This window comes from Neofelis nebulosa, chromosome 12 (genome assembly GCF_028018385.1).
Source record: "Neofelis nebulosa isolate mNeoNeb1 chromosome 12, mNeoNeb1.pri, whole genome shotgun sequence".
NCBI lineage: Eukaryota > Metazoa > Chordata > Mammalia > Carnivora > Felidae > Neofelis > Neofelis nebulosa.
Window position 1 is genome coordinate 1,178,853 of NC_080793.1, and position 12,728 is coordinate 1,191,580.

At 52.5% G+C, this 12,728-nt stretch overlaps 1 protein-coding gene across 1 annotated transcript; it reads left to right on the plus strand.

The window, feature by feature from the left end:
- Positions 1 to 9,049: 9,049 nt before the first annotated feature.
- Positions 9,050 to 12,478, plus strand: LOC131490935 (beta-lactoglobulin-2). Its single transcript, XM_058693336.1, has 5 exons — positions 9,050 to 9,145; positions 9,587 to 9,726; positions 10,327 to 10,400; positions 11,712 to 11,825; positions 12,369 to 12,478. The coding sequence occupies exons 1-5, from the start codon at positions 9,050 to 9,052 to the stop codon at positions 12,476 to 12,478; spliced, it is 534 nt and encodes a 177-aa protein (XP_058549319.1).
- Positions 12,479 to 12,728: the final 250 nt, after the last annotated feature.

Here is a 12,728-nt window from a genome sequence, read left to right on the forward strand (position 1 = left end):
CTCCTCGAAGTGTGTCATTGGGAGTGTGTGGGGACACGGGCTCTGCTGGCACTTCTGGGGGCTCCGGGTGGGACCCGGGCAGCATCTGGGTGGGGGGGCCAGGTTTCTCATCAACAAAACAGGAGAACCAGCTTGTGCAAAATTTGTCAAATACGCGCAAAGTATCAGAGTCGATGGGCCAGGAGGAGTCCTTAATCCTTACGGTAGTTAGGTAAAAGAAGCTAAGGGGCGCCTGGGTGGCTCAGTCGGTTAAGCGTCCGACTTCAGCTCAGGTCACAATCTCGCGGTCCGTGAGTTCAAGCCCCGCGTCGGGCTCAGGGCTGATGGCTCAGAGCCTGGAGCCTGCTTTGGATGCTGTATCTCCCTCTCTCTGCCCCTCCCCCATTCATGCTCTGTCTCTCTCTGTCTCAAAAATAAATAAACGTTAAAAAAAATTAAAAAAGAAAAAAAGAAAAAAAAGAAGCTAAAATAAATGAATCTACAATCAACTCAAGTTAGAAAGAAAGCATTAAAGTGAGGAAAATCAAGGTGCCTGCGCCCCACAGTGAGGGGGGGGTGAGGCTGCACCCGTTCAGTTAGCTCACCTGTCAGAAATAGCTGGGAAAAGCCACAAACTCCAGAACAATCAATGACCACAGATCAAGAGAAATTTTATTAAAAGAATCATAAGGGACTTGGCTATTTGGTTCTAACCTAATATACTTGAAACCCCAAATGGATGACTTCCACAGCAAATGCAAGCGTCCAAAATAAATCGAAGAAGACCAGAGAAAAAGTAGACAGGTCCCTCCGCCAGGCAGACAGACAGACCGATAGGTGCAGAGTCCCCGCCCGCTCCCCGGCCCGGCCACCAGCATCAGGAGGGGACAGACAGGTGCTTCAGGGACAGAAGGTCAGCAGTGGGCTGCTCCATTACCTCACACCTGACAGAGACTGGCAGAGACAGCACAGTGACAGAAAGCCCTACCAGGAATAGTGCCCTTGCACGGCACCAAGGGGCTCCTCTCTGCCCTGCGTTCACAGATGGCCAGTTCACCCCTACAACCGCGCAGGGGGCAGGCACCAGGTACGCCTCCTGATCCACCGGCCCGATGGGTCAGCCGGCCCGGCGTCAATGCACACAGCCACCCAGGACACCCCACGCATCAGCACGAAGCCCCTGAATGGCATAGTCGCCCCTGGGATCTAACAGGGGGGCATCGGGGTGAATTTCATACCCAGAAGACATCTCTGAACAAACTAGGTTCAGGTAACAGAAGACGAAGGGGAATGGCTTCTCTGTAGGTGGTGAAGTCTGTTAAAACTCCTTCCTGTAAATTCTCTAAATGGACGTGGGGAGGTTTCCAGCGTCTGCCGTGACGTGCTAACTTCTGCGTGGGAAAGGACGGCCATGAGCACGTACGCGGGAACCCGTGAGAAGACACTCAGGAAGGAGCACACATCAGTGAGTTAGTGATCTACCGCGAGGAACGCAGGTGTGCAGGCAACAAATTGGTGGGCGCAGGTTTTCATGCAATTTTAAGTTTCAAACCAGTTCATATCTTAAATATTTTAAATGTAAGACAAAAATAAAAACTGAAAGGCAGCAAGCCATAAAATGATAAACAAGCAGAAACAAATGAATCTAACTTCTATAAATTGACCATTTCAGAGAAAAATTCCCAACCTTTTTTTTTTTTGCCAGTGACATGTTTTTTTTTTATTTTTTTATTTTTATTTTTTAAATTTTTTTTAACGTTTATTTATTTTTGAAACAGAGAGAGACAGAGCATGAACAGGGGAGGGGCAGAGAGAGAGGGAGACACAGAATCTGAAACAGGCTCCAGGCTCTGAGCTGTCGGCACAGAGCCCGACGTGGGGCTCGAACTCACGGACCGCGAGATCGTGACCTGAGCCGGAGTCGGCCGCTTAACCGACTGAGCCACCTAGGCGCCCTGCCAGTGACAAGTTTTAATGCCATACAGAGATAGATCTGCCATGAGACGTGGTCAGTTCCAATATTAGGGAACATGGACAGTGATGGAGTGAGTAGCCTCATCGAGAAATCTTGGCCGGATGCCACACTCTCTGGTCACACCATGTTCACTGTGCTGGGTGCCCACCCAGGGGTCTCGCCCCTGCGACAGTGCCCCACTTACTCGTACTCAATCTTGTGTGGACTATATTCTAGGGAAAAAGAAATCTTAACATCAACCTAGTAGTAACATTTGTGTTGGTGACAATATGGGTGTTCTTATCAGCTGGAATCCAATTTGAAACAGATGGAACTTTAGGCGTGGCTTTGATCGAGGACTCATTTAGAGGGATCTGGTACCAGGGAAGGAAGGAGGGGGCTGGGGACAGCGGAGCCAACCTCTTGCCACGCACAGTCACGAGGACAAGGGACAGGGAAGGACTCATGTTGTCATTGGAATAAATGAAAATGTCAGTGGAGCAAAGTAGACTGGCGGGAAATTTGTGAAGAAATTTAATGGAAGCTAAGAGTGGCATTTCAGCTCGAAGGAGACTTAAGTCTTCTTTAGTGAATGGCACACAGCCAGCTGGAATCTGTGTGGTGCGAGCCTCATAACGTGAGTTGGGGAGTCACCCCTCGGCTTGTGGTTTCTGGAAGAGTTTTTGCAAGATTCATGTTACTGCTTTCTTAAATGTTTAGCAGAATTTAACAGTGAAGCCAACTGTGGTTTGAGATTTTGATGGTGGGGGAGATTTTTATCTATAAATTCAATTTCTGCAATAGATCTACGTCAATTCTGGCTAAGCATTGCTTCTCTAATAAGCTTGGATACTTTGCATCTTTCCAGGAATTTATGCAATTGTCCAAGTTATCAAAATTATTTCCATAAAGTTACTCAAAACGCTCCCTTGATATTCTTCTAGAGTCCATAGGATCTGTGCTGGTGTCACATTCTTCATCCCCAATAGTGCTTTACGCCAGCTATCTGGGTTTTCCTGATTAGTCTGGCTGGAGGTTTATCCATTTTCCTCATCTTTTCAAAGATCAAACCTGATTTGGGTTAATTTTCTATATTGGTTTTCTGTTTTCCATGTCATCGATTTTTGCTATTACTATCATTTCTTTCCTCTTGCTTACACTGGTTTTGACTTGTTCTCCTAGTTACTTAAGCTACAGACTTAGATTTTTAAATTGAGCATGTTGTGTGGTCTAATGCTGGAAGCCGAGCTGTCCCAGCCTGAGTGGCAGGGCCCGGGCTGTGGACGGATTGGTGACTGTAGGGCGGCCCGCCGACAGTGAAGCTTCTTGTACTCCCGCTTTTAGGTAATTTGGCCTTAAAAGTACCTGGGGTATTGTCTGTTGGGGAATCGCCCTCGACAGGCCCTCTGGGAAAAGAACCATTAGGAAAGAAAATAAAGTTCTGCAAGAAATCGTGCGGCCTTACGTTTAGCCCTTGCCATTCCCCATGGAGACTCCTCCACTTACAGGAAGGATAGGCTCATGCATTTGCCAGCAAAGGCGGCCAACGAAGCAGAGACATATGGATCTGAAAGCCCCACTCTGATAACTAAGGAGTGTTATCTATGGACACAGGTCACTCTGACCCCTAGGCCCGCTTGGCCCCCAGGAGGCATTCCAGATGATGATTGAACCTCGTCGGTTTAAGTACAGAATGGTTCATTGGTTCCTAGGTGCATTGTCTCTCTGAGAATGTATAAGGCGTGGGTTTCTAAGGCTCTCTTGGCCCCCTTCCTGGCACCTCGGACCCAGGCGAACGCTTTTGTTCTTCCAAACCACGAATGGTCCAGGGAAACAACTAAGAGGTTGTGTCCCTGTAACTGTTCCACTTGAGGTGCTGAGAGATAAATGACCTTTCGTGAAAACAGCAAAGCAAATACTTTATAAATTATAGATAAACATAGATACATAATAAAAACAATAAAAGAAATTAATCAACAAGCAAAGGGCAGGAGGGAACGTTATGACAAAACAATCATGTTATTCCTTATTGGGTGATTATACAATGGAACAATTTTAGAATTGGGTAATGTTAGAAAAACATAGATGACGTACGTTACAAGGAAATCACTAGCAAATATAATGCCACGTTTACTGCAATAAATTGGCCAGTTCAACACACTGCTGTTGACTGTGTCCGTTTTTATTTTAGTTTTTTATTTTCCAGTTTTTTATTTTAGTTTTGTTTTATTTTCACCGACACCGTTCTTCCTTCGGGAACCCCTGGTTGCTGGAGCTGGTCTCCGGCAGTCTAATAATAAGCATCAATGCCACAAATTCCCTTCAAAGTGCTGCTTGAGCTGTGTCCACATATTCTAATAGATTTCGTTCTTGTTTTTACTTAATTCAAAATACTTTTCTGTGAAGGAGCAAATCATATCTTTTGTCTATTGAGTTCTTGGTATTTCTCTATTGATTCGTAGGAGCTCTTTACGTATTAAGGAAATTAGATTTTACTTGTGCTATCAGTTAAAAGAGTTAAACATAATTTTCCTCAGTTTATCATTGCTTTTCTTGCTTGGCTAGTGGTGTCATTTTAATGTGTTTCCTCTATGTGGCTAAACTCACCGGCGTTTCCTTTTGTGGCTTCCGATCACCGTCACAGGGCTTCGATCATCTTCAGAGAGGCTTTTCATATTCTAAAGTTGAATTCCTGAATGTTCAATATTTCATCTTTTGTGCTCAACATCACTCCTCATCAGGGAAATACAAATCAAAACCACACTGAGATATCACCTCACACAGAGTGACTAAAATGAACAAATCAGAAGACTATAGATGCTGGAGAAGATGTGGAGAAACGGGGACCCTCTTGCACTGTTGGTGGGAATGCAAACTGGTGCAGCCACTCTGGAAAACAGTGTGGAGGTTCCTCAAAAAATTAAAAATAGATCTACCCTATGACCCAGCAATAGCACTGCTAAGAATTTACCCAAGGGATACAGGAGTGCTGATGCAAAGGGGCACTTGTACCCCAATGTTTATGGCAACACTTTCAACAATAGCCAAATTATGGAACGAGCCTAAGTGTCCATCAGCTGATGAATGGATAAAGAAATTATGGTTTATATACACAATGGAATACTACGTGGTAAAGAGAAAGAACGAAATCTGGCCTTTTGTAGCAACGTGGATGGAACTGGAAGGTATTATGCTAAGTGAAATAAGTCAGGCAGAGAAAGACAGACACCATGTGTTTTCACCCTTATGTGGATCCTGAGAAACTTAACAGAAGACCATGGGGGAGGGGAAGGGGGAAAAAGTTACAGAGAGGGAGAGAGCCCAACCATAAGAGACTCTTAAAAACTGAGAATATTGGGGCACCTGGGTGGCGCAGTCGGTTAAGCGTCCGACTTCAGCCAGGTCACGATCTTGCGGTCCGTGAGTTCGAGCCCCGCGTCAGGCTCTGGGCTGAGGGCTCGGAGCCTGGAGCCTGTTTCCGATTCTGTGTCTCCCTCTCTCTCTGCCCCTCCCCCATTCATGCTCTGTCTCTCTCTGTCCCAAAAATAAATAAAAAACGTTGAAAAAAAAAATTAAAAAAAAAAAAACTGAGAATAAACTGAGGGTTGCTGGGGGGGGCGGGAGGGGAAAGTGGGTTATGGGCATTGAGGAGGGCACCTGTTGGGATGAGCACTGGGTGTTGTATGGAAACCAATTTGACAATAAATTTCATATTAAAAAATATTTCATCTTTTCTCCATCAAGAATTCATTTGCTTTAATTCATGAGTTAGCACCCAAACGGTATTTTCCAACCATCCACCCTGTTCTCCCGAAACCGTCTATAACTACTGAGTTCTCCCACATTCGTGATTCTCATGTGTATTTTGGTCTGTTCAGAGGCTTCTCATCCATTCTCCCGGGCTGTCCACGTGCCAGAACCCCAGTGGTTTTGTTCTGTTTGCTTCCTTTTGGAAGCACAGCTGACCCACCACATTACGTTAGGTTCAGGTCAGGTGCACAACATCGTGATTCAGCATCTCTGCACGTTGTCCTGTGCTCACCACAAGCGTGGCCACCATCTATCACCATACACCCTATTGCAACATCACTATGTCCCCCATGCGTCCCCCATGCTTCACCTATCATCCCCGTGACTTATTCATTCCGTAACTGGGAGCCTGTGCCTCCCACTCCTCTTCACGCATTTTGGGCACGGCTCCCTCTCCTCTGGCAGAAAACACTTTTCTAGAAAATTGTCTGTTTCATCCAACTTTTCATTTATTCCGTGAAGTTAAATAAAAATTTCCCTTCTAACGGTTCTTTACTTTTTTCTCCTTTTGTGGTTATTTCCCATATTTGATGTATTTTTTTTCTTTTTCCTTTTTATCTTGGCTAAGGCACCTAATGACTTCCCCATTTTTTTGATATTTTTCAAGAACCACCACTTGACCAAGTAATGGTTTTTCTATTTTCTTTAAGTTTCTTTATTATTTATTTATTATTTTGAGAGAAAGAGAGAGGGGAAGAGAGCGCAAGTGGGGGAGGGGCAGAGAGAGGGAGAGAGAGAATCCCAAGCAGGCTCTGTGCTATCAACACAGACACCTCCCCTCCCATTTTCCTATTTGCTAATTCAGTAATTTCTGCTTTTATGTTTGCAGAAATGTAAATGTTATCTTCTTTATCCTTCATTATGGTTACATTGTTTTCACCCCTAATTTTTGAGTGGTATAGCTAACCAATTCCTTTTCATTCTTTTCATTTATTGACATCATCTTTAGGACAATAGATTTTCCCAGATCCCTCAGAATCTGACGTGCTACGTGTTCATTTTTATTTTCTAAATACTCTGCAATTTTCTCTTTCACTCAAGAGTTGCCCTACAATCTCTATGTTCTTGCTGTAAAAAGAACCATTGACTAGTCTAGCTCATAATCCGATTTTGGAGGGGAAAATCGCATTTTGATCATCCTAAAACATGAAGGGTCCCCTGGTTTGTCCTCTGGGTACCAAGCATATCTGGGTAAGTGGAGAAAGCCTGGGAATAACAGGGACCAGTTTAGGACTCTGAGTCCTACTTTGACTCTCTCCTTGTAAATATTTATCAGCACCAGCTGAAAGCCCTAATTACCACTTGCAGCCCTGAGACTGAATTGGTGTTCACCTCCCTCCTGCCCTACTCAGTTAATGATCGGATCCAGCTGTCACTCAGGGTTACTGGGAAGTCTCAGAAGGGGCCAAAAATGGAGCCAGCAAGACACAAAGACCCATTATGAGGAAGTGCCCGAGGACTCTGCAGAATCTGGCAGGTGTTGGGCTCACTCTGGGTTCAGGCGGATGGCCCCACACCGGGTCTAGGAGGGCCCTGCGAGCTGGAAGTGATGTTTGTTCCAGAACCTGCTTCTGGCTGACCTCAACAGCCCTGGACTCTAGGCCAGCCTTGGCCACTTACTGTGGGTAAATATAGGTCAGGCACTTGGCACATTAGATCTCGTTCTTGACATCTGCAGAGGAAGCTGGCTGGGAGGTGTCAAAAGTGACAAAGGACACGAAAGCACCTTGGAAAGTTGGAGGAATTGTGAGAATGAGAAGCTCAATGTCCTGTCCAATAGGAGTTAAGGAAGCCATTCGTCCATTTTTCTACCATCCATCTATCCGCTTACCATCCAACCATCTATCCACCATCCATCTAACCATCCACCATCCATCCATCCATCCATTTATTTACCATCCATCCACTAACCATCAATTCATCCATCCATCCATCCATCCATCCACCATTTATCCATCCACCATCCATCCATCTGTTTAACATCCATCACTCCTTTTCTCAAACACCATTTATAGTGCTGTGTGACCTGTTTTTGGAATCTTTGCTATCTCAACACTACCTCAGTAGAGCCCCTTAAACAGTCAACCCTGGGATAAATACTGCGGAGGTTTCCTGTGTAGAGTACAGGTAACTTTCAAAATGCAGAAACAATTGTTTCTGCTACACAAATATGGATTAATTAGTGTTATTGGTGGCGTAGCAGATATACATATCAAGCAAGGCTGACAGATTCAGCTGGTAAAGAAACAATGAGCCCTTTTTAGATTCAGAAATTGTATTACTTACACAGACAGCAAAAGCAAGATCAGAAAGGGTGCCAAGTCCCAGGTCCCTGCCCCTCCCTGCCCACCGCGTCCCCATGTCCACCTTCCTCTCTGGAGTTGGTCAACTTGCCGGCCATGCACTTGTCCACCTGGGCCCAGGGACCCGAGCCCCCCTCTCTGCCTACCTGAATTCCTACTCCCATGACAGCCTCCACCCCACCCCCAGACCTGCAGAGGGAGCGAAGGTGAGCTGACTGCCCGTGCTTCAGGGGCACCTAGAACCTGCCTGAGGGGTGGCTTTGGGAGGGGGCAGGGTCCTCTGTGCACTCTGTATGCCACTAGCCTGCCCAAACACCTGGGACTGCAGCCTTTGCCCCCAGAATGATGACCTGTGAGCCCAGGTGGCCACGCAGGAGCGAGGTGGCTGTGGGGCCCTCATGGAGCACAACAGAGCACACGGCCATGTCCGGCCCAAGGGCACGCAAGCTCAGAACAACGGTGTGAACTGGGCATCACACAGGGAGGGGACCAGGAATGTGACAAGGTGGGCCCCTTGTGCTCGACAGTCAGCCACCCACGGGCATGATGTCTACAGACCCAGGGACTGGCATAGGGATCTCTAGCCATTGGTGGAGGCCCGGGGCCCACCTTCCAGGACACAGCTGTCCTCAGTGCTGACTCTGACCTGTTGTTGCCTAAGATTGCGACCTGGGAAGTGTTCCTGATGCTGGCGACCAGCCTGGACCCACGCCCCAGACCTACCCCTCTGGGGCCTACCAGGAACCGTCCAGGCCTCAGGGACACAGGGACCTTCCTGTTTGGACTGGAGTGGGGGAGTCAGTGGCACTGGAAGAGGGCCTCAGGCTGTCCTGGAAGATGATGTCCTCGGGACCTTGAGGATAAGCCACGGGGCATTCGGGGAACCGCATGGCTGGGGTCCCAGAGGTCCTGACTTGCAGGCCCCCGGCCCCCGTATAAGGGCCCGAGCCCGCGGCCTGGCCTTCCTCAGTCCCGGGAGCTCAGTGCCACCGGAGCCACAGCCATGAAGTGTCTCCCACTCGCCCTGGGCCTGGCCCTCGTGTGTGGCCTCCAGGCCGCTACCGTCCCCTCCGCCATGGAGGACCTGGATATAAGACAGGTGTGGGCGTGTGGGGTGGGTGCTGGGGGGCCTACAGAGGGCAGGAAGGCCTGACTGCAGAAATCTAAGGGAAGACCAGACGAGGCATAGAGCTAGGCCAGGCCTTTGTCCCCCCAAATGCTGGCTCTGACCACCTGCCTGTTTCCCTCTCAGTCCCGGGCGGAGTCACCCATGACTCTGCCACACTCCGAAAAGGAGCTCACCCAGGACAGCGCTGGGGGGAGAGGGCAGCTATTGCAAATATGCAAGAACCCCTTGGGGTGTTGGCACACAGTAGGAGGGCCTCAGATGTGCCCTGAGTCCTGACGCACCACAATCGCGATCCCACTCGAGAAACCCCGGAGTGTAGGGGACAAACCAGCAGGCGGGTCGGAAGGAGAGCCCGCTGTGGGGCCGGGGCCGCCTCCCCGCCCCCCATGGCAGCTCAGGCCCCCTCTCCAGGTGGCTGGGACGTGGCACTCCATGGCCATGGCGGCCAGCGACATCTCCCTCCTGGACTCGGAGACCGCCCCTCTGAGAGTGTACGTCCAGGAGCTGAGACCCACGCCCGGGGACAACCTGGAGATCATTCTGCGCAAATGGTGGGTGACCGAGGCCCCCGGGCTGGGGGCCGGCGAGGGCCTGGGCCCAGGGCGGGCGGGCGGGCGGGCAGGGTCCTGATGGGAGCTGGCTCTGTGTGGGGGGTTCCCAGTGGCCTCAGAGGCCCAGCCTATGGCTCTGGGCCTATCACGCAGGGCGGCCACAGGTCAGTGAGCAGAGAGGCCCATGTGGAGGCCGCCGGTCAGCTGGGGCTGGGGCCCTGGGGGCCTGGGCGGTTCCTGCCACGAGCCCTGTCTGCCCTGGAGAGAGGGCCGGGGACCCAAGGAATTCTCACTGTGATCGGTGATGAGATCCTTAGAGGCGCTGTGACCGATCCCCCCGCGAACGGGGTCAGTTCTGAGCTAGCCTCCGCCCCCCACCCCCAGCAGCTTTCTGGGCTGGCTTCATCTACCCCATTGTCACCTTGTCCGAGTCACCTGCTCAAGGCCACAGGGCCACTCACATTTGGGCCAACACCTCATGGCCTTGCTCGCAGCCGGCCCAGGGCTGGGTGTCCTCAGGGTCTGTGGATGCTTCCTGGAGCCCAGCTCCTGTCCCTCCACTGGGGTTCGGGGGTGACCCCCACCACTCTGGCTTTTCAGGGAAAACCACGCATGCATCGAGGGGAACATCATGGCCCAGAAGACCGAGGACCCAGCCGTGTTCACGGTCGACTGTAAGTGCCCCCACCCCGTGCCTGTGGGGCCACCTCCCGGTCAGCCCCCCTTAGGTGCCCGTGGACAGAGTGCTCCCTCCCGCTCTGAGCCCCCCACCCCCGACCCCCGCCACGTCCTGACGGCAGGGAAGAGTCAGACGGGTGTGTGGTCTGCCCTGAATGCCAGGCCCGGCTTCTCTTACCCTACATCGCAAAGGGCACTCCCAGGGAGGGGGGGGTGGATGAGGCCTGGGGACCAGCCCCCCGCCTCTGGGGCTCAGTCTCCTCCAGGCCCCTTGGCTCCCTGCTCAGGTAGGAAGACGGCGGAGAGGCATCTGGTTCCCTGCAAACCCGGGCAGGTTCGGTCCTCGCAGGGAACGCCTGAGGGCAGGCCTGCGGCAACTCCCCTGCTCAGGGACCAGCGGCCTGTGGCTCCTTAAAAATACCCAAATAAACCAGACCGGTGGGCAAACACCCTGTGGACTTGCCGGTCAATCCTGGAACCTGCTTCTGGAACCTTCTGGGCCTAACTCCAGCCTTTCTGCCCAGGCCCTGTCTCCTGGGCCTAGCGGCCTCGTCCGGGGCGGGACCCGGGCCCACCCCCTAGCTTCCAGCCCTCCTCTGCCACCAAGGACGGCCACCGAGCACCCACCCCAGCACCTCCCGTTCTTAAGCTATGAGCAGGCTTTCCAGCAGGACCTCGGGTCATCCTGGGAAGGTGGCGGGGGCCTCCGAAGAGCTGGGCAGTGCCCAGCAGGGACACTGCTGTCCTGCTCCGAGCCCTGCCAGGCCCACGGCCCCACAGACTTGGGGTCCCCACACGCTCCCGTTGGCTCCCCACCTTTGAAAAACAGACATCACGGCCCTACCCACCGCGATAATTCTCCATTTCCTTCTGCCCATTGATGTCCACGTAGAGCCGCGACTCCAGTGGGGCTCCGGTTCTGGATTATTTTGTCATCGCTCACAGGACCTGGGCACCTGTCACAGGAATTGGGGGGGGGGGTCACCTGGGTCTTAGCGCCTGAGCGTGTGCACGAATATCCGAAAGGATCAAGAGCACAGCCAGAAGTGGGGACGAGCCTTGGGCCAAGCAGGGCAGAAAATCCCAGAAGGGCTTTGCTGCCGTGCGGATTTTGAAAGACCTGCCCACGGTCTCGGCCCAAGTGCAGGGGGTGCCGGTCCGGCACAGCCAGGGCTGCTCGGAGGGCCCCCCGCGGGGTCCCTGCCAGGGGTGGGCCGTGGAAATGCACGGCAGGTGAAGGGGAGGCCCGAGGTGGCAAGGGGGGTCGTGGGCCGGATCTCAGGTCTCTGTTCTGGCCTCTTCTCCAGACCAGGGGGAAAGAAAGATCTCCGTGCTGGACACTGACTACACCCACTACATGTTTTTCTGCATGGAGGTCCCAGCGCCCGGCACAGAGAACGGCATGATGTGCCAGTACCTGGGTGCGTAGCCGCCCCGGGGCCACCCTCCAAGGCGTGGCTCGTGAGCACGCCGGGGGCCCCGGTGGGAGGAAGGGAGCAGGGCTGCCTCCTGGCCTCCATGGCTCACATTAGCAAAGGTCCTGCGGTGTGATCCGATGTGGAGTCATCCACACGGGGAACCCTACCATTGTTCTCAGGTGCTCTCTCCCAGGGCTCCTGAGGGGACCGTGGGCGCTGGGCCAGCAGAACGCTCCCTGGCCAGTTGACTCACGGTGTCCTGATGCGGCAGGACAGCTGACGGCCCGGGGGCTGTGGGCCCTCTTGTCCTGTGTCCATGCAGACCCCCCGGTGCTGTCCTGGGACTGGGCCGGGGGAGGGGCAGGGACGCTGGAGGGCAGGGGGCCTGAGCCCCAGAGGCCACCCCGGGAGCTGACCTCAGGACGCCAGTGTGTCCTTCCTGCACTTGCTCTCTGGACGGGGGGGGGGGGGGACCTCGGGCTCCCCAGTGTCATCAAGCCCCGCGGCCCAGGGACTGACCCACTGCCCCCCCCCACGCCCCCCCAGCCAGGACCCTGAAGGGCGACAACGAGGTCATGGAGAAATTCGACAGAGCCCTCCAGACTCTGCCCGTGCACATCCGGATCATCCTGGACCTGACCCAGGGGAAGGGTTAGCTCTGCCCTCGGTCGCCCTCTCCTGGGCTTGCTGTCCCAGCTCTGGGACCCATCGGTGGTTCTGTAGAAATCAGGACAGCGTCATCCTTCATCATTGGTCCCCATTCCCGGGTTGGGGAGGGGGTGCAGAGCCCCTGAGGCGGGGTCCCCCTCCCACCCCTCTGGGCCCAGGGCTGCCCTGGTGACCTGTGACCTCTCCCCCCCGGCTCTCTCTCCTCCTGCAGAGCAGTGCCGCGTCTAGGTAGGTGAG